At 38.7% G+C, this 22402-nt stretch overlaps 1 protein-coding gene across 2 annotated transcripts in view; it reads left to right on the top strand.

The window, feature by feature from the left end:
- The first annotated feature begins 409 nt into the window (after positions 1–409).
- UBQLN1 (ubiquilin 1) overlaps positions 410–22402 on the top strand; it is a 55228-nt gene continuing 33235 nt past the window's right edge. The window contains exon 1 of one of the 2 annotated variants that reach the window (XM_023627669.2): positions 410–1105. In XM_023627669.2, coding sequence (XP_023483437.1) covers positions 926–1105 — 180 coding nt within the window. In that variant the 5' untranslated portion in view covers positions 410–925. The remainder of the gene's footprint in view (positions 1106–22402) is intronic. The other variant, XM_001916233.6, reaches the window with a different exon arrangement.

The following is a 22402-nucleotide window of genomic DNA, read 5'->3' as shown; positions in this document are numbered from 1 at the left end:
AATGACTCCGCGGGATTGCACAGGATGGCTGCAGGCATCGACTCCATTTTCCTTTCGTTACGACGAGGATCTTTCCTCCATTAACTTATCTTCCAATTCCTGCACTCCGAGCCGTAAGATCAAGCATTTTAAGTATTCGAAGCTGGCAAAAATTAAGCCGACTAAAAGAGCAACAACCGAAGACCTCGCAGGCATTTAGTACCGACCGGGCTCCCAGAGGCGTACACGGTGCACACACGGGCCGGGGCCACGAAGGGGGCGAACACGGCCACCGCGGTGGCTGAGGTGAGGGGGTGGGGAAACTTTCTCGACGCCACCGCGCAGGCGCATCCGCGGCCGCAGCGCCCAGTGGTCGAGCCTCCTTTCTAGTAATTTCGCTAGCCGTGACGTCATCCCCATGCGCCATGACAGTGCCTCCCAGAATCCGCGAATTTACTTTCGTAGTGAAAGAGGTGGAAAGAAATGAATTGACCTCTCCTGCTCCACTTTGCTCTCAGTCCTTCTCTCTGAACACGCCCAGACTTTGAGCAATGGAGCAGCAGAGAGCAAGTCGAGCAACCGCAGGTTAAAGCGGGGCAGGCCGAGGATGACTCGGCGACGCCGCCCGCCGCCCTACCCGGCGTGCCCCGCGCCGCGCCGGCGGAGGGACGTGGGGGGAGGGGCGGGGAGGAGGAAGCAGCGGCGGCTGCGGATGTCGCTGCGACCGAGCGTCTGAACACACGGCGGCTGCCGAGCGCCCGACCTAGCCCTGCGCCGGAGCTCACACCGACTCCGCGCCCCCTTGCCCGCCAGGGCGGCCCCGCGCCCGTTGCCACTGGGGCGGCGTGCCCGCATTCTCCGCTGCCCGGGCCGGCCGGCTTTGGCGTCTCCTGGTTCCACCTCGCTCGCCCGCTCCCTGCGCGCCTGAGTCACCGCCGCCGCCGCCATGGCCGAGAATAGTGAAAGCGGCGGCCCTCCGAGCTCCCAGGACAGCGCCGCCGCGGCCGAAGGTGCCGGCGCCCCCGCGGCCGCTGCCTCCGCGGAGCCCAAGATCATGAAAGTCACCGTGAAGACCCCGAAGGAGAAGGAGGAGTTCGCCGTGCCCGAGAACAGCTCCGTGCAGCAGGTGAGGGACGCCCTGGGCTCGGGCTCGGGCTGGGGTGGGGGTGGCGGCGGGACCTCCGTCCCCGGCGGCCGAGGGCGGTTTTGGAAAGGCCTGGGAGGGGGTTGTCCCCGGAGGTGCCCTCGGCCGTTTTCCCGGGGCTTATCCCAAATTAGATCACACCCAAGTTCGTGGGTTTGCTCCTTGCGCCTTCGCAGAGGTTTGTGGCGGGGCTGCGCGGCCTGTTCGTGGGACGCGCCGACCCCGTCCCTCGGCGCCTTCCTCTGCTCCGGCGGGCCCGACCCCCGGCGTCTCCCCGGCTCCCCGCCCCCGGCCCCTCCCTCCTGCTCTCACAAAGGAAGGGACCTGCCGCCGGCTCCGGGCGGGGTGCACGGCTGGAGGCTGGCTGGGGCGAGGGTTCGCTTTAGCCAAGTCTGCGGTTTTGTCTCGTGAATAAAAAAAAAAAAAAAGGCGGGGAGGGGTGCTCATTGTTTTACCTTCCTGCGGGTTACGGTAGATTTTGGGGTGAGGAGCACGTGTGCATTTAATTCTGCGTTCTGACTGCTGCAATCTTTTCCACCTTCCAGTCTTAAAAAAAAAATTATGACGTAGAAATTGTTTTCAGCCACATCTTAATAGTACTAGGCCAAAGGAGAAAGGTGGATGACTCTCGTTGATGACTTGCTGTTTCCTTTTTCGTGTGTTTGTCATCTCTTAGATGCCCATCATTGGGGAGGTTTTTGTGTGATTTTAGAGGGATGATAGCTATGTTATTCAAATAATAGCGGTTGCAATCCAATAAAAGAGAACAAAAAGTGGAGTTAATGGAGTATATTACGAAATAATATACTACTTAAAATCTGTTTAGGAATGCAAATTTTGTAGTTAATTAGGAATCTTCAAGAATTCAAATTGTTTTAGCTTATTGTTAAATATACATCCCAGGATATTTTCCATGATTATTGATCTCTGACGATCTGTGTGAACAGTTTATGAGGAACAACAGTTCCTGAAATCTACCTTTCAGTTTCCCAGAGACAGTAAGTGATTGGGGTACTGGTTTATATAGCTCCAAAAGGTGGTGTGTTTTGTGAAGCGGTAAGTGGAGTGTGTAGCATCAAGTGAGAGAAACTTTTACCACCCGCGGAATCACCATATTTTTTTGTCTCTCAATTCTGTAAAATCTTTCCTTAACATTTTTATATTTTCCAACATACAGGAAAGTTGAAAGAATTATGCAGTGAACACCCGTATGTCCGTCACCTACAAGTAGCGTTTTCCTGTATTTGCTCTGTAACACAACTAATCATTTATCAGTCCATTTTATTTTTTAGATGCATTTCAAAGTAAGTTGCACATATCTGTACACGTTACCTTTAAAAAACACTTCAGCAGTTTGCCTATCATTAAACTGAGTTTATCTTTTTTAACTACTTTATATATAAATTTGACATGCAGTGCAATGCACATGGTTGCCATTCCATATATACACCTGTGTAATCCAAAGCGTTATTAAGATGTAGAACTTCATAATTGACTGGAAATTTCCCTCTTGCTTTTTCCCAATCTGTTCAGTTGCTCTCCCCTCCATCAACCACTGTTTTGATTTTTTTCACCATGGATTAGTTTTGCCTATTCCAAAGCTTCATATAAGTGGGATTATATAGTATGTACTCTTTGGGGTAAGGCTCTTTGCTCAGCATAATGTTTTTGAGATTCATTCTTGTTGTGTATATCAGTAGTTCCTTTTTATTGTTGTGCTTTCTTCCATTGTATGAATATAGCATAATTTATGCATTCATCTGTTGAGGGTCACCTGGGCTGTTTCCAGTTAGTTGGCTTTAGACACTCTTGTACAAATATTTTTTGTTGGACAAAAGCTTTTCTCTCTCAAGTTAAGTACTTAGAAGTGGAATGACTGGGTCATAGGGGAGCTGGCTGTAGGTTTAGGTTTATAAGAAATTTTTAAAAAGTGTTTGTACCATTTTACAGCCCCGCTGGTAGGTTTAATTTTATAAGAAACTTTTTAAAGGGTGCTTGCACCATTTTACAATTCCACTGATGGTGCATGGGAGTTCCTGTTGCTCCACAGGCCGGCTAGCATTTGATAGTGTCAGTCTTTTTCATTTTAGCTATTCTTGTGGGTGTGTAGCCATATTAACTTTTGAAGTCCTTGGGTCTTTTTTCTAGGATTCCTAATTCAGGTATCTCCCATCCTGGCTGCTTTCAGCATTTTATTTTATTTTTTTAAAGATTGGCACCTGAGCTAACAACTGTTGCCTATCCTTTTTTTTTTTCCCCTGCTTTTTCTTCCCAAGTTCCCCCAAGTACATAGCTGTATATTTTACTTGCGGGTCCTTCCAGTTGTGGCATGTGGGACACCGCCTCCGCGTGGCCTGACGAGCGGTGCCATGTCTGCACCCAGGATCCAAACCAGGGAAACCTGCAGAAGCGGGAGTGCGGGAACTTAACTACTTGGCCACGGGCTGGCCTCAGCATTTTACTTTAAAAAATTAGAAAGAGTCAATGTTTTGTAAGTAGGAAAATTCATTTAGGTTATTTTATGATGTTATAACTGTGAAGATTTTTTTACTTTTTGTGGTGGTGAAATTAGAATTTTAAATTCTATGAAAGTTTTAATTTTACTGTTCTGTAACCAAAGTAAAATTTTAATAGATAAAGCCATTCTGAAGCAACATTTTCTAATGGCAGAACTTTTTGTAATTTAAGTTTTAAATTTTGTAATTTGAATTTTTCTTAAAGAGTTTGATAGATTTAAACTGTTTGCTACAGATTAAAATTTATTAAAATATACTTAAATGACATTAAGACTCCACTAAAAATGTTCAGTAAGAAACTGGGAAGTCTTTGGTCCTGAAAATTCTCACGTAGTCTTAGAAGTAAAGAGTGGGTGAGGAAGAGACTTACAAGAGCGTAATATTAAAGGCTATCTATTAGGCAAATCCCATGTTTTACAATTTAAAATCTCTTCCAATAAGTGTTTCTACATAGTGTAAATTCTTTTAATACATTATGCTGAAGTAGTATTGCATGAATGTTCTAATAATTGGATGAAATTATATTAAGCCTCGTAGTTCAATCGTAAAATAAGTTGTAAGGTGGTAATTTTCTTATTTTTCCCTCTGTTTTTGTTTGAGTGTGTATCACCAACAGGCAGAAAGAAGATACCTTAATACAGCTGGTATGCAATAAATGTTACTTGTTAAAGGTGGCCGAGTGGTTTAGTTCGTGTGCTCTGCTGCAGGCGGCCCAGTGTTTCGTCGGTTCGAATCCTGGGCGTGGACATGGCACTGCTCATCAAACCATGCCGAGGCAGTGTCCCACATGCCACAACTAGAAGGACCCACAACGAAGAATATACAACTATGTACTGGGGGGCTTTGGGGAGAAAAAGGAGAAAAAAAAAAGATTGATAAAGTTTAGATTTTTTTAAAATTAAAGTGAAATTTATTTTTCATTGAGCACTCAATCATTTGAATAATGTTTAAAATTCTACTTAAGGGTAGTTAGACTATAAACTTCACTATGTATATTCCAAGGTGATTTCGTTAATAGGAGTTTTCATAATATAAGTAAATAGATAAAAAATAAATACATGAGTAGTGGTACAAAAATCCCTGTGTATCAGATTATGTTTTTCTCAGATTATATTATTTATCAGATTTTTTATTTTGATATATCGATATTTTGATATATTATTTATCAGATTATTTTGATATGATATAATTTATCGTATTATATTAATTATTCATTATCTGTTATTGGAAACAGTTTGAAGATTTCCCAGTGTCAACAAGCAAGATGAAGTCCAGAAGAATGGGGGTGGGGGAGTGTGTGTGATTAAAATTAGTGCAGAGAATGGAAGGCAACTTCCATATAACTTCTTACTAGCTTGTCCTGGGAATTTGTAGCCCTCTAGGTATAGTGTAAGATTTTAAAATACTGTTACCTGAAATATTCAAGCAAGGTATAGTTGTTTTAGAAAACATTCTCATAACTTGAAACTTTTAGAAAAACATTAACATACTTAGACGTAATGTAGATATTATATTGAATAGAATTGAGCCTTTCCTTGATAAGGGAAATTGTGATGCCTCGGGGTCATTATCACAAATATCATTTAACTTTGTACTTTATAGTGTGGATCTAGAACCGCACCGTCCGCTTTAGTACCACCAGCCACATCCGACTGTTGAGCACTTAAAAACTGATTTGCAATGTACTATAAGTGTAAAATACACACCAGATTTTGAAAACTTGTGACTGGCTTCTTTTACTTAGCAAATGTTTTCAGGGTTCATCCATGTTGTAGCATGTATCAGTACTTACTTTTTACTGCTGAATAATGTTCTTTTGTATGGATATATATCACATTTTATTTCTCTTCATGAGTTGATGGACTTTTTGACCATTTGAATAGTGCCTCTGTGAATACTCATATAAGTTTTTGTGTGGACGTAGGTTTTCATATTTCTTGATAGTATACCTATGAGTAGAATTACTGAATCATGTGGTAGCTCTGTGTTTAACTTTTTGAGAAACTGCCAAACTATTTTCCAAAGCGGCTGCACCATTTTATGTTCCCACCAGCAATGCTTGAGGATTCCAGCTACTCTCTGTTCTCCTTAACAGTTGTATTGTCTTTGTTTATAGCCTTCCTAGTTGCTGTGAATTGCTATTTCATGGTGATTACTTAGCTTTCTATTACTCAAGCAACAGTTCTTAATATGGTCTCCGGGGGTCCCCAAAACCCCTCTTGGAGGAGGACCATGAGGTCAAAATTATTTTCATAATAATTCTGAGATTTCTTTTTTGTTTTTCATTCTAATTCTCTCAAAAGTAAACAATGCACTTTTCCAGAAGCTTTAAGATGTGGGATATCACAAAAGATGTAAAATCCAATTATCTTTTATTATGAGACTAAAGTAATTTGCAAAAAATTTTAAACAGTGCTACTCTTCACACCAGGAAAGTATAGTTATTTTCATAAGAATGTAACTTATATTAACATGAGTTTTGTTACTATGAAACAAATGAATATTTTGAAGCTACCAATATTAAACTGGCCCACAGAATTCCTGAGAATTTAGCAGTCTGAGATGGAGGAGCCATTGCTTACAAGTAGATGCGTTACAACAAGGATCAGCACACTGCAGTGGGCCAAATCCACCATGCCCATTCACTTATTTATTATTTATGGCTTCTTTCAGAACAGACCATATAACCAACAGAGGTCACCCTTGACAGAAAGTTTGCTGACCCCTGCCTTAGGGCATTAGGGCTTGCTTTTCTAGATCTTGTCAAACGTTGTTCCTCAAAACCCTTCTCGTTGAAAAATTTTACCATGACTTAGATAATAGTTCTCTTCAATATAATGTAAGCCACATATGTAATTTAAGTTTTCTCATAGCCGCTTAGAAAAAGAAGTGAAATTAACTTTTTTATTGTGAAAAATACACATAACGTAAAATTTACATCTTAACTGTTTTTAAGCGTACAGTTTAATGACCTTAAATACCTTCACATTGTGCAGCCATCACCACCATACATCTCCAGAACTCTTTTTCATCTTGCAAAACTAAAACTCTGTACCTATTAAACGATAGTTTTCCACTCCCCTCTCCCACCAGCCCCTGGAAACAACCGTTCTACTCTCCGTCTCTGAATTTGACTACTCTAGGTATCTCGTAAAAGTGAAATCATAAGTATCCGTCCTTTTGTGACTGACTTATTAGCATAATGTTTTCAAGTTTCATCCATGTTGTAGCATGTGGTGCAGTTTCCTTCCTTTTTAAGGCTGAATAATATTCCACTTTATGTATATACCCCATTTTGTTTATCCATTCATTCATCAATGGTCACTTGGGTTGTTTCTACCTTTTGGGTATTGTAATTTTAATATGTTTTATTTAACCCAGTATATCCTAAATATCATTTCAACATGTAATTGATGTAAAAAATTGAGGTGTTTTACAATTTTTTTCATACTAAGGCTTCAAAATCTGGTGTGTATTTCACACTTAACAGCACATCTCAGTTTGGACTAGCGATATTTCAAGTGCTCAAATAGCCACATGTAGCTTGAGACTTCTGAACTAGATAGCACAGCTAATAGAGTCTTCATCCTTTGCTCCCTGTTTATCTCTTCCTCTTTATTCAGTTCATTTCAGCCATTTGTATGTCTTCTTTTCCCCGAAATACCACTCACTGTTTCCCCTTTGGGCCTTTGCACACGATGCTAATGACAGTAACTTAGTAAGTATTGTTTATTCCAGGCTTATCTAGGCATAATGCATTATAAAGTTTCACAATTTTATGATGAAAGTACTGTTGTTATCCCTTTTTTAAAACAAAGAAATAGACTCAGATTAATAATGTGATCAAATTCATACACCTATTAAATAACGGAGCCTAGATTCGAATCCAGTGACTAAGTTTGGAGCTGGCATCTAACGACAGCTCCAAGCTACCTTAACTTTTCTCTGGCTGACTTTTCAGCCTTTGGGTTTATTTAAATGTTAGTTCATCAGAAGTTGATTGGACTCACCAATCTAAAGTAGATCAACAGTTAAAATCTCTGATCCCATTTGGTGATTTTATGAATTTTTTTCCTCACCCTGTACTATGTAAGAATTCGCAAGGGTATGGACTGTTTTGCTTATCTCCTAATCCTATGGTGCCTGCCTAGCATTGTGTTTGGCACATGTTGAGTAATGCAAGTGTTTATTGAGTGAATGAACAAATGGTATTTTAAAGATTTATTTGCTCTCTTCAGTTTTCATAAAGGATATAGCTTTTATTAGTTTTTAAAGATACAGAATGCAAAGAAAAAGTTAAATATGTTATGCATGTTATTACTTCAAGATTAGAAAATTTGAATGATGTAGAAAAGTATGAAATAAAAAGATCAACTCAAAAAGATAATGTAAGTTTTTATATATAGATATATATTCTTGGCGATCGTGTCCAGAAAAGTGCTTATCCGTATACCCATATGTAATTTTCTGTTTATTCCTGTTAAGCAGATGGATCATTACCCACACTTTTCTTTATTTCACTCTCTTTTTACTTGTATTTTTGCCGTCTTTCCATATTGGCATATGTAGAACTAACTTGTTAGGTCTAGCCGACGAAAATGTGGATTTTGGAGAGAGCATGAGCCTTGCAATTTGAGAGGTCTGACTTGGGGCAAGGTGCTTTATTCCTTTGAGTCTCACTGGCAACATTTTTATAACATGTGACACAATCTGTGCTTTACTAGGTGGTTTGGAGGATTTCCTGAGATGATATGTATAAGTACCTGGCTGAGAGTTTATATGCTTTATTTGTACTGGTTTCTTTCCTCCTGCACCCTTTTGTTTGCCAGTGAATCGAGTCTTAATGTTTTGCAGTAGAAGGAAGCATAAAGAGTATCCGAGCATGTGAATAGTGAAACTTCTCTCTCTTTTTTGGTGAGGAAGTTTGGCCCCAAGCTAAAACCTGTTGCCAGTCTTCTTTTGGCTTAAAGAAGAGTGGCCCTGAGCTATCTTCTGTGCCCATCTTCCTCCACTTTGTGTGGATCGCCACCACAGAATGGCTTGATGAGTGGTGTGGGTCCGCATTCGGGATCTGAACCTGTGAACCTGGGCAACCAAAGTGGAGCGCACCAAACTGAACCACTGCGCCACTGGGCTGGCGCCTAAAACATTTAGTTTGCTATTCTTTGTCAGATTTAGATCATAGAAGATCTTTTAAAAATAAATTATTTATGGATAATGCACTGTAATGTTTATGACTGTGTTCATTTTTTACTTATAAAAAGGTGTTCTTTTTCCATGTAGCTGTTTATTGCTTTGTAGTTATTTCTCATACTCTCCATTTTTGTGAAAGATTTATGTGATGTTTTTTGGGCCAGCCCTATGGCTGAGTGGTTAAGTTTGTGTGTTCTGCTTTGGCGGGGCAGGTTTTCACTGGTTCAGATGCTGTGCATGGACCTAGCACTGCTCATCAAGCCATGCTGAGGCGATGTTGCACATAGCACAACTAGAAGGACCTGCAGCTGGAATAATATAACTGTGTACTGGGGGCTTTGGGGAGGAGGAGGAGGAGAAGAAGAAGAAGAAGAAAAATTGGCAACAGATGTTTGCTCAGGTGCCAATCTTTAAAAAAAAAAAACGATGTGATGTGTTTTAATGAGGGTGCTAACTTTAAGGTTACTCAGGCATTTGGAGATTGATAACTGGCTGAAGTATTGCGTAGGATGATTTATTGAGCATGTATTTTTTTAAGAGATGATTGACAACATTGAGGAACTGATTAAAATGTAGAGACTCTTGAAGGACCTGTGACTTAAAATACTGCAATAGCAAATGTTTGAATGCAGTATATTAGTCAACTATTTAGAAAATTCTTGCTAAATGCTATTAGTATGTGGTTCTGTAGGTAATGAAATTAATGTGTATGTTTTAATCTTGAGAGCTTTTTCTTTTTAGAGGTTACAAGATTTTGCTGTTTTTTCTGAGAACATTTAATAGAGAGGAGCAGAGACTGGCTATTTAAAGGCAAGTTGGATTGCTGGATATTTGTGAAGGATGACTGTTTAGCTAACTTAAAATCAGATTAACTTAATTTTAAAAAAGTGTTTCAAAGTTTATCCTCACATAATTAGGTTAGCAATATTTGAGCGTTCGTATGTATGTGAATACTGTGCCTAGGCACATTTTACATGCATCTCTTAATTCTTCCATCAGCCCTGCACAATAAATATTATCTCTCTTTTACTGATGAGGAAACCAAGGCTCAGGGACAGTTAGGTAACATCCTCAAGGTCACACAACTAAGTGTTCCAAACCTAGATTTGAATTCAGATCTGCGTGTGGCAAAAACATGCTTTCTTTCCTAATAGAGTAACACTTTGTTTCTTCCCCTTCCCCCAACTATGTGTGTGTCTTATTTTCTTCCCCCAAACAGAGAACAGGATGTAAGTGAAGTGGGCCTTGAACAGCTGAGAATTGGTATCATAAAAGTTGTTATACTAAATCTTAGGCATCTTCATTTCAGGACAGCATTTTAAATTCTTTCAGCATTCTATTTTACATGGTTTTCTAATTCTTGTTTATTTATTTTCCTCTTCCTCACCAGATTAAAAACAGCAAATTTAGGGGGAGGGGGAGGTATGCTGTCAAGATAAGAACTGACAACCTGGTAAAAAAAAAAAGATGCAGGACACTTCGAGAGCCTGGAACCAGTATCACGGTACTGCAGAACAGCAGTTGATATTTGCACCAGTAACAGCATTATCAAAAAGTTAAATTATAATCAGTAGAATTAAAAACAGTTTTGGTGTTCACACAGGGGTAAACTTAGCTGGAGAATCCACTGATGTGAAACACCTGACTTTGAGTCATGCTGAGAAAATGAGAGGCTACTGAATGTTGTTTTATACATGTTGGATTGATTTCAATTCATTAACTTAAATTACTTATTTGAGACACATTAGAATTTTGATTCTTGTGGTTGTTGAGAAAACATGTACTAATTCTCAGTTTTCAACTCCTCTGGACTGTTGGTTATTACTGTAGTTTGTCACTGCAAGACCAGAGTAGGCAACATACCTTTATAGGAAATACAGATCCTTAGGGGTCCATTCTATCGTGTATTTTTCATTTTGCGTTAGTGGTGGCCACATGGGCTTAAGGACAAAAATAAGTATATCTATCTAAGTACTCTAGAAATAAGGAAATTACAAAAATCTTTCCTTCATGGTTAGGATTCTTCCCTAGGTAGATAGAAATATTTCACACAATTTGTTACAATAAGTTTTATGTTTTTGCAGAGGAATAGTGTCTGTGGACTGCCTTTGTTAAAAGCAGCTTTGAAAATTTTTAAGGTTGCTAAGTTTCTTTTCTATGTCAACACTACCAGCTTCTGATTTTTTCTTGTGTGTAATAAAAGTATAGTAGACAAAAGAGACATGGAAGTAAATGTCAAATGTTAAGAGAGAAAATTTTTGGAAATTTTGAAGCCAGTGTAAACTGAAACCATTTCCCTCTACCCTTTTAGGGTGCAGAATAGAAGTTTAAGGATATCTAAAGTGTGTGCCGTATTTTTGGTCCTTCTACAAAGACAAAACCTTGTTTAAATTGAACACGTTTGGATTAAAATTTTCTAAAATACAGCTTATTTGGAAAAGTGTATCTGTTTGATATGGTACAATAAAAATTAAGACTTATTGATCCCAGCCCTGTGGCTGAGTGGTTAAAGTTCTGCATGCTCTGGTGGCCCGGGTTCATGGGTTTGGATACCAAGCCTGGACGTACTCCACTCAGCAGCCACACTGTGGAGGTGTCCCACGTACAAAAAAATAGAGGAGTATAGGCACAGATGTTAGCTCTGGGCTAGTTTTCTTCAAGCAAAAAAAGAAGAGAATTGGCAGCAAGTGTTAGCTCAGGGTGAATCTTCTTCTGAGGGAAAAAAGAAATTAAGATATATTCACTTTTGCAGATGAAGTGGCAGGCAGGTGGATTTAGAGTTGTAGTAATCCCTTGGTTTTTGCTAGTTTGTTCCAAGCTTTGGATAATTTACTCAGAATGAATCAATGTTAGATTAGTCTTCTATTTGGGAGTGGTTCTAATACCTAAAGTGTTTGACATTGCTTGTTTGAAATACAAAATTTATTTTTATAAGAACTGAATTATAGTAGGTAGTCTCATTATACAATTTCCCTTTGTACAGTACTAGAAATATAGTTTTATCCTACTACCATCTATAACATAATGCTTTCCAACTTTCACCATGAAATGCTGTAAACTCACACTTTAATTGCCTTACGTGCCTCTCAGAACCAAGAGTTCCACCAGATTGGAGGATCCTAGTGACAGTGATGTTAATTTCCAACAGCTTTGTAATTCTGTAAGGGAAAGTGATTTCTTACAGTTCTGTCAGGACTTTGGTTTCATTTCTTTAGATTCTGTTGTGAGGATTGAATGAGATAAAGTGTCTGGTGCCAGGCACAGTGTAGCTGCTTAATAAAAAGATGATTAATGTAAATGCTTTTTGAACTGTGTGGCATTGGAGCTTAGTCCTTTGCATATAGGGACACCATAGAGAAACCTTTGGTCTGTCTAGAAAGCCCTGATTGTCTTTCAGATACTGACGTTGACAACTCTTTGTTAGAAGGACTCCAGCCCTTGAATATTACTAAGGGCTCAACTAAACTATTCACTGCTGTTTTATAAGCTTTGGAGGTGGTAGCTGTTTTTGGTTATCGGATCTTAACTGTCTCTGCCTCATGCAGTACTCATGGATGGCCATCTCTCATACTTGGGTGATTATCTGTGTTGTGATTTCCATGTCTTCTATCCCCTCTGATCTGCTGCCTGAAACTAGGGCATCTTCATCCCAGTTTCTTTCAGATGACTTACCCAAGACAAGTTATATGTTAACAATTGGAATGCTCAGGGAACTTAGTCACCTTTGTTTTGATTTTCTGGTGTTTCTTATGTGTATGGTATTCACGATCAACTTTAAACCTATTTTTATTGAAGTATAGTACAGAAGAATGCACACGTATACATGTATAGCTCTGTATATTAACACAAAGGTCAAGTAGAATATTACCATCCACTCAGAAGTCACCTTGTGATCCTTTACAGTCACCACCTCTTCCCAAGGGGAACCATTATTCTCTCTTTTGGCATCATGGATTTTGCCCCCTTTCTTTTTTTAACTTTATATAAATGAAATCAACACTGTTTTATCTTAATTTGTGCTTGGCTTTTTTTTGCTCTACATTGAGGGATCCATGATGACGTGGCTGTAGTCCATTTGTAGTCATTGTATGTAATATTTTATTCATGGAATATACTACAGTTTGTTCTACAGTTGAGCATTTGGGGTTTTTAAAAAAGTTTTTGGGTAATAACAAAGAATACTGATTTTACTTCCTTGAACATGTCTTTTGGTGTACTTATGGGCACAATTTGTTAGATAAAATCCCAAAAGTGGAATTGTTGAGTCATCAGGTAAGTATATATTCAGCTGCTCCTGCAAAATATTTTTCCAGAATATACCAGTTATACTTCTACTTGTAATGTATGTGGGTTCCAGTTCCTCCAGTCGAACCATTCAGTGGATGTATTACTGGTTTTAATTCGAAGTTACCTGGTTATTAATTAATTAAAGTGAGCACCTTCCCTGTGTTTATTGACCATTTAAATTTCGTTTTTGGGAATTTCTTGTTTGTCTCGACCCTTTTTCATTGGTGTTGTGTCTTTCTTGGTGATTTGTAAGCCTTCTATATAAAATCCAGATTTGAGCTCTCTGTTGTTTATTTGGTGTTACAGATAATTTCTCTCTGTTGCTTATCTTTTTACTCTGTTAACGATAGTTCAATTTATTGTGCCTTCTTTTTGTGTTTACATCTTTTTGTGTCCCCCTTAGGAAATCTTTTCCAGTTCAGCTAACATTATTGATTTATCTTTTTGGTGCTGTTTAATTGCATGATATTGTTTAATTTGCAGGTAGTCGGAGTACATATTTGGAATGATTGTAACTTTTTGAAATATGTTGACTTGCTTTATGGCCCAGCATATGGTCTAATTTTGTAAATGTAGTTACATAGAATGCTTATTCTGCAGTGATTGGGTCCAGTGTTCTGTACGTGCCAGTTAGGTCATTTGTGAATTATATTGTTGAAATCTTTTATATACTAACTTATTTTTGCCTGTTTTATTCATCAGTTACTGAGATAAATGTTGAAATATCTTACTGTATTTTTGGATTTGTCTGGTTTTCTCTAGTTTTATTTAGTTTTTGCTTTATACATTTTGAAGTTGTATTATGTATACACACATTTAAAGTTTTATCTTATTGTGAATTGAAGACTTTATAAAGTTGAAATGTAGTTGCTTTTGTACTGAAGTCTGCTTTGTTGATTAGAATTAGCCTCACCAACATTCTCTGGTTAATTTTTGCATGAACTGTCTTTACTTGTTCTTTTTATTTTCAACTTTTCTTTTTCTCTGTAGTTTGTGTATTTTTTAAGCACAATGAAGTTGGATTTTTAAATCCAGTCTGACAGTGTTTGTCTTTTTAACTTATAGTCTGTTGTGTAATCATTGATATTTTTGGTTTACATTTACTGTTATATTGTTTGATTTCTATTTTTTGTGTCTATTCTGTGGTGCTTTTTTCCTTTCTTTTGGATTATTTTATATTATTCCAGTTGCCTTCTTTGTTAGATTGGTACATGTATGCTGTTTTTACTCTTTAGTAGTTAGCCTAGAGATTACCGTATGTATTTTAACTTATCAAAAGTCTAAATTAATAAATGCTTGTGCTTTTTTCCAGTTAATGCAAGCACCTAAGAACAGTTGAACTCCATTTACACACCCGTGGACTAGACTTGACTTCCTTTCTTATAATACAAGACATTATTATTACTGCTTTAGAAAGTCAGTATTCATTTTGATTTACCTAGGTATATATCCTTTCCATTTTGTATTTCTTCATCTAGGATCATTTTATTCTGAGGACCACATGAACATTTCCTGTAGGCTATATGTGCTAGGTTACAAATTCTATCCATTTTTTTTTATTGAGTTAATGATAGGTTACAACCTTGTGAAATTTCAGTTGTACATTATTGTCTGTCAGTTGTGTTGTAGGTGCACCCCTTCACCCTTTGTGCCCACACCCCACCCCCCCATTCCTGTGGTGGACACTAGTCTGTTCTCTTTGTCCACAGGTTTAAATTCCTCATATGAGTGGAGTCATACAGAGATTGTCCTTTTCTATCTGGCTTTTTTCACTTAACATAATTCCCTCAAGGTCCATCCATGTTGTTGTAAATGGGACGATTTTGTTCTTTTTTACGGCCGAGTAGTATTCCATTGTGTATATATACACCACATCATCTTCATCGAGTCATCTGTTGATGGGCACTTAGGTTGCTTCCACATCTTGGTGATTGTAAATAATGCTGCAGTAAACATTGGGGTGCATAGGACTTTTGAAATTGCTGACTTCAAGCTCTCTGGATAGATACCCAGTAGTGGAATAGCTGGATCATATGGTAGTTCTATTTTTAACTTTTTGAAGAATCTCCATGCTGTTTTCCATAGTGGCTGCACCAGTTTGCATTCCCACCAGCAGTGTATGAGGGTTCCTTTTTCTCCACAACCTCTCCAACGTTTGTTAGTATTTGTTATAGTTATTTTTGTCATTCTAATAGGTGTCAGGTGATATCTTAGTGTAGTTTTGATTTGCATCTCCCTGATGATCAGGGATGATGAACATCTTTTCATGTGCCTATTGACCATCCGTATATCTTCTTTGGAGAAATGTCTGTTCATGTCTCCTGCCCGTTTTTTGATGGGGTTGTTTAATTTTTTGTTGTTGTGTGAGTTCTTTATATATTATGGATATTAAGCCTTTGTCAGATGTATTACTTGCAAATATTTTTTCCCAGTTACGGGGTTGTTTTTTTTGTTTCAGTCCTGTTTTCCCTTGCCTTGAAGAAGCTCTTTAGTCTGATGAAGTCCCATTTGTTTATTCTTTCTATTGTGTCCCTTGTCTGAGAAGACATGGTGTCCGAAAAGATCCTTTTAATACTGATGTCAAAGAGTGTACTACCTACATTTTGTTCTAGAAGCCTTATGGTTTCAGGTCTCAGCTTTAGGTCTTTGTTCCATTTTGAGTTTATTTTGGTGAATGGTGAAAAAGAATGGTCAATTTTCATTGTTTTACATGTGGCTTTCCAGTTTTCCCAGCACCGTTTGTTGAAAAGACTTTCTTTTCTCGATTGAATGCCCTCAGCTCCTTTGTCGAACATTAGGTGTCCATAGATGTGTGGTTTTATTTCTGGGCTTTCAATTCTGTTCCATTGATCTGTGCACCTGTTTTTGTAGCAGTACCATGCTGTTTTGATTATTGTAGCTTTGTAGTATGTTTTGAAGTCAGGGATAGTGATGCTTCCAGCTGTGTTCTTTTTTCTCAGGATTACTTTAGCAATTCGGGGTCTTTTGTTGCCCCATATGAGTTTTAGGATTCTTTGTTCTAATTCTGTAAAGAATGTCTTTGGGATTCTGATTGGGATGGCGTTGAATCTGTAGATTGCTTTAGGCAGTATGGACATTTTAACTATGTTTATTCTTCCAATCCATGTGCATGGAATGTCTTTCCATCTCTTTATGTCGTCATCCTTTTCTTTCAGAAAAGCTTTGTAATTTTCATTGTATAGGTCTTTCACTTCCGTAGTTAAATTCACCCTGAGGTATTTTATTCTTTTTGTTGCGATTCTGAATGGTATTATGTTCTTGAGTTCTTTTTCTGTTAGTTCATTATTAGAGTATAGAAATGCTACCGGTTTATGCAAATTGATTTTATACCCTGCAACTTTGCTGTAGTTGTTGATTACTTCTGAAAGTTTTCCAATGGATTCTTTGGGGTTTTCTATATATAAGATCATGTCATCTGCAAACAGCGAGAGTTTCACTTCTTCCCCCCCATTTGGATTCCTTTTATTCATTTTTCTTGCCTGATTGCTCTGGCCAGGACCTCCAGAACTATGTTAAATAAGAGTGGTGATAGAGGGCATCCTTGTCTTGTTCCTGTTCTCAGGGGGATGGCGCTCAGTTTTTGCCCATTGAGAATGATGTTGGCTGTGGGTTTGTCATATATGGTCTTTATTATGTTGACATAGTTCCCTTCTATCCCCATTTTGTTCAGAGTTTTTATCATAAATGGCTGCTGGATCTTGTCAAATGCTTTCTCTGCATCTATTGAGATGATCATGTGGTTTTTATTTCTCAGTTTGTTGATGTGGTGTGTCACGTTGATTTGTGGATGTTGAACCATCCCTGTGTCCCTGGTATGAATCTCACTTGATCATGATGTATGATCCTTTTGATGAATTGCTGTATTCGGGTTGCCAAAATTTTGTTGAGAATTTTTGCATCTATGTTCATCAGTGATATTGGCCTGTAGTTCTCTTTTTTCGTGGTGTCCTTGTCAGGTTTTGGTATCAGCGTGATGTTGGCTTCGTAGAATGTGTTAGGAAGTGTTCCATCCTCCCTAATTTTTTGGAATAGCTTGAAAAGGATAGGTATTAAATCCTCTCTGAAAGTTTGGTAGAATTCCCCAGGAAAGCCATCTGGTCCTGGAGTTTTATTCTTTGGGATGCTTTTGATGGCTGTTTCAATCTCTCTCCTTGTGATTGGTCTGTTCAAATTGTCTGTTTCTTCTTGAGTGAGCTTTGGGAGATTGTAGGAGTCCAGGAATTTATTCATTTCTTCTAGGTTATCCATTTTGCTGGCATATAGTTTTTCGTAGTATTCTCTTATAATCCGTTGTATTTGTGCGGAGTCTGTTGTTATTTCTCCTCTTTCATTTCTGATGTTATTTATGGGAGCTTTGTCTCTTTTTTCTTTGTAAGTCTGGCTAGGGGTTTGTCAATTTTATTTATCTTATGCAAGAACCAGCTCTTTGTTTCCTTGATCCTTTCTACTGCCTTTTTTGTTTCAATAGCATTTGTTTCTGCTGTGATTTTTATTATTTCTCTCCTTCTGCTGATTTTGGACTTTGTTTGTTGTTCCTTCTCTAATTCAGTTAGGTGTAGTTTAAGATTGCTGATTTGGGGTTTTTCTTGTTGGTTAAGATGTGTCTGAATGGCGATGAATTTTCCTCTTAATACAGCTTTTGCTGCCTCCCATATGAGTTGGTATGGCGTGTTATCATTTTCATTTGCCTCCAGGTACTTTTTGATTTCCTCCTTAATTTCTTCAGTGATCCATTGCTTGTTCAATAGCGTATTGTTTAGTCTCCACATCCTTGTGCCTTTCTCAGCTTTTTTCTTGTAATTTCTAGCTTTATAGCATTATGATCGGAGAAGATGCTTGTTATTATTTCAATCTTTTTAAATTTGTAGAGGCTTGCCTTGTTTCCCAACATATGGTCTATCCTTGAGAATGTTCCATGCGTGCTTGAGAAGAATGTGTATTCTGCTGTTTTTGGATGGAGTGTTCTATATATGTCTATGAAGTCCAAGTGTTTTAGCTTTTTGTTCAGCTCCACTGTTTCTTTGTTGATTTTCTGTCTGGATGATCTGTCCATTGATGTGAGTGGGGTGTTGAGGTCCCCTACTATTATTGTGTTATTTTTGATATCTTTTAGGTTTGTTAATAGTTGGTTTATGAACTTTGGTGCTCCTGTGTTGGGTGCATAGATATTTATAAGCGTTATTTTTTCTTGATGTAAGTGTCCCTTTGATCATTACGTATTGGCCCTCTGTGTCTCTCTTTACCTGCCTTATCTTGAAGTCTGTTTTGTCTGATACAATTATTGCAACACCTGCTTTCTTTTGTTTGCTATTAGCTTGGAGTACTGTCTTCCACCACTTCACTCTGAGCCCGTGTTTGTCCTTGGAGCTGAGGTGTGCTTCCTGGAGGCAACAAATTGTTGGATCTTGTTCTTTAATCCATTTTGCCACTCTGTGTCTTTTTATTGGAGGGTTCAGTCCGTTTACATTGAGGGTGAGTATTGATGTATGAGGGCTTAATGCTGTCATTCTGTTGCTCGTTTTCCGGTTTTCCTGCATTTCCTTTGTTTCTTATCCTGTGTGTCTTAGCCTACCCATGGACTTCTACAATTTCTTATGCTGGGTTTCTTAGATTTTTTTCCTCATTTATGTTCTGTGTCTCTGTTCTGTTTTTTAGTTTAGTGGTTACCCTGAAGTTTGCATTCAGAATCTCGTGTGTAACATAGTCCATTTTCTGGTGGTCTCTTACTTACTTAGCCTACACTGTTTCAGTCCCTTTCCGCCTCCCCTCCTAAATTATTATTTTCATCTCTTATTCCAACTTGTGTTGTGAGTTTGTGGTTAGGGTGATAAGACTGTCTTTGCTTTTGTGATTTCCGTCCTTTTATCCTAATGCTGTAGTTGAATATTTGCTATCCTATTCCGATTCTGTCTGTCTCCCTACTCTGTGCTTTGTGACCCCGTACTCCCTTTTTTTCTTTTTTCAGGTATGAGAGCCTTCTTGAGGATATCTTGTAGTGGAGGTCGTGTGACTACAAAGTCCCTCAGGTTTTGTTTGGAAAAGATTTAATTTCTCCCTCATATTTGAAGGATAGTTTTGCTCGATAGAGTATTCTTGGCTGAAGATTTTTATCGTTTAAAGTTTTGAATATGTTACTCCAATCTCTCCTAGCTTGTAAGGTTTCTGTTGAGAAATCCACTGAAAGTCTGATAGGGGTTCCTTTGTAGGTTATTTTCTTCTGCCTTGTTGCCCTGAGTATTCTTTCTTTGTCATTCATTTTTGCCATTTTTACTACTATGTGCTTTGCAGTAGCTCTTTTTACATTAACAAATCTAGGTGATCTGAAACCTTTGTCCACACGTTTCTCTCTCAATCCCTAGATTTGGGAAGTTCTCTTCTATTATTTCGTTGAGCACACTTTCTGCTCCATTTTCCTTTTGCATGCCCTCTGGAATCCCGATGATTCTTAAGTTGCATTTTCTCATTGAGCCAGCTATTTCTCAGAGTTTTTCTTCAGTTTTCTTAAATCTTAGTTCTCTTTCTTCTTCTGTCTGGAGCCATTCAGCCTATCTTCGATTATGCTGCTCTGTGGTGTCTACACGGGCCTTCAGGGAATCTGTATTCTGTTTTATCTATTATATTTTTCATCTGTATTAGTTCTAATTGATTCTTTATAATTTCAATCTCTTTTGTGAAGTAACTCCAGAACTCGTTGACTTGTTTCTCTATATTTCCCTTTATTTCATGGAATATTTTGAGGATAGCTATTTTGAACTCCTCTTCACCTAGTTTACCCATTTCCAAACCCTTAGGAACTACTTCTATATTTTTATTGTCTTGCTTTTGGACTGTAGCTTTTATAAATTGCTGGATGGTAGAGGAGCGGTTTTTGTGTAGGATGCTATTATTCGCCTGCAATTACAGCCTGTCGCCACTAGATGGGGGTGGAGAGGCTTGTTTACTGAGCTGTCTGCCTTCAGCCAAGATGGCGGCGCCCAGCGTGGGTTGGGGGAGGAGGGGTATTGGATCAGCTCTCACTTTCTGGTCTCCCAGGGCCCTGGCTGGCTGGGGCTCCCCTACGCGAAAGCTTTCCTGTTAGAGGGTTTCTGCTGCTGGGAGGTGGGAGTCCTGGATGATCCCCCGACGTGCGGCCCCTCCACCGCTCCTTCCCGCACCCGTGGCAGCAATCCTTGTCTCTAGGGGCGGGAGCGAAGTTCTCTCTCACCTGGTTCCAGCTCCGAGGCTGGCTGCAGCCTCTCTGCCTTCTGTCGTTTGGCTGCTGTTGGTCTCTGACGATTTCTGTTATTAGGATTGTTGTTTTGGTTGGAATGCAGTTGCTCTTTTTGGTTGTACTTGGGAGAGAGTCCCAGGTGAGCTCATGCCGCCATGTTGCTGACGTTACTCTCTCAAATTCTATCCATTTTTATGTGTTTGAAAATGTCTGTTTCAGTTTCATTTTGAGGAATTTTTCACTGGCCATAAAATTTTATGTTGCCAGTTATTCTTCCCCCTTTTAAATTTTTTCTTAGTTATTTCAAGTATACAGACAGTAGAGATAATAGTACGTTAAACCCCCGTGAATCCTTAACCTACCTTTGACAATATTATAGCCAGTCTTGTTTCACGTATGCTTTCTCTGAAGGCCTCTCCCCTTTCCCCATTATTTTGATGCATTTTTCATAAATTATATCATTTCATCCCTTAAATTTCAGCATGTACCTGTAAAAGAAAAGGACCCTTTAAAAAAATATGATACGTTATCCTGCCTTACCAGTTAATATTTCCTTCATTTCATCATTTTGGAATCCCCAAATTTCTCAAAATCACTTTTTTTGTTATTGAGTTCATAATAGTTTGCATCATCGTGAAATTTCAGTTTTACAGTTTTTCTTGTCTGTCATCACATATGTGCTCCCCTTCACTCTCTGTGCTCACCCCCTTCCACTGGTAACCACTGAAGTGTTTTATTTGTCCATGTGTTTGTTTATATTTCACATGTGAGTGAAATCATATGGTGTTTGTCTTTGTCAGTCTGGCTTATTTTGCTTAGCATGATTCCCTCCAGATCCGTCCATGTTGTTGCAAATGAGATGGTTTTGTCTTTTTTTATGGCTGAGTACTATTCCATTGTGTATGTATACCGCATCTTCTTTATCCAATCATCAGTCAGTGGGCACTTGGATTGGTTCCACATCTTGGCTATTGTGAATAGTGCTGTAGTGAACATAGGGGTACATATGTTACTTTGAATTGTTGATTTCAAGTTGTTTGGGTAGATACCCAGTAGTGGGATAGCTGGATCATACACTATTTCTATTTTTAGGTTTTGAGAAATCTCCATACTGTTTTCCATAGTGGCTGCACCAGTTTCCATTCCCACCAGCAGTGTTTGAGGTTTCCCTTTTCTCCACACCCTCTCCAACATTTGTTATTTTTAGTCTTAGTGATTATTGCCATTTTAATGGGTGGAAGGTGATATCCTACTCTCGTTTTGATTTGCATTTCCCTGATGATTAGTGATGTTGAACATCTTTTCATGTGTTTATTGGCAATCTATATATCTTCTTTGGGAAAATGTCTGTTCATGTTCTTGGCTCATGTTTTGATTGGACTAACTGGCTTTTTGTTGTTGAGTTGTGTGAGTTCCTTTTATATTATGGAGATTAACCCCTGTTGGATATATGATTTGTAGATATTTTCTCCCTATTGGTGGGTTGTCTTTTTGTTTTGATCCTAGTTTCTTTTGCCTTGCAGAAGCTCTCTAGTCTGATGAATTCCCACCTGTTTATTTTTTCTTTTGTTTCCATTGTCTGTGAAGACATGGTATTTGAAAAGACCCTTTTAAGTTCGATGTCAAGGAGTGTACTACCTGTGTGATCTTTCAGGAGTTGTATGGTTTCAGGAGTTATCTTCAAATCTTTGATCCATTTTGAGTTTGTTTTTGTGTCTGGCATAAGATAATGGTCTATTTTCATTCTTCTGGAAGTGGTTGTCCAGATTTCCGAACACCGTTTATTGAAAAGACTATTTTTTGTCCACTGTATGTTCTTGGTACCTTTGTCAAAGATTAGCTGTCCATAGATGTGCGGTTTTATTTCTAGGTTTTCATTTCTGTTCTGTGTGCCTGTTATTTTACCAGTGCCATGCTGTTTTGATTACTATGGCTTCGTAGTGTGTTTTGAAGTCAGGGATTGTGATGCCTCCAGCCTTGTTCGTTTTTCTCACTATTTCTTTAGCAATTTGGGTTCTTCAGTTGCACCATATGAATTTTAGGATTCTTTGC

The sequence above is a fragment of the Equus caballus genome, chromosome 23 (genome assembly GCF_041296265.1).
Source record: "Equus caballus isolate H_3958 breed thoroughbred chromosome 23, TB-T2T, whole genome shotgun sequence".
Taxonomy (NCBI): domain Eukaryota; kingdom Metazoa; phylum Chordata; class Mammalia; order Perissodactyla; family Equidae; genus Equus; species Equus caballus.
This window is presented reverse-complemented; position numbering and strand designations above follow the sequence as displayed.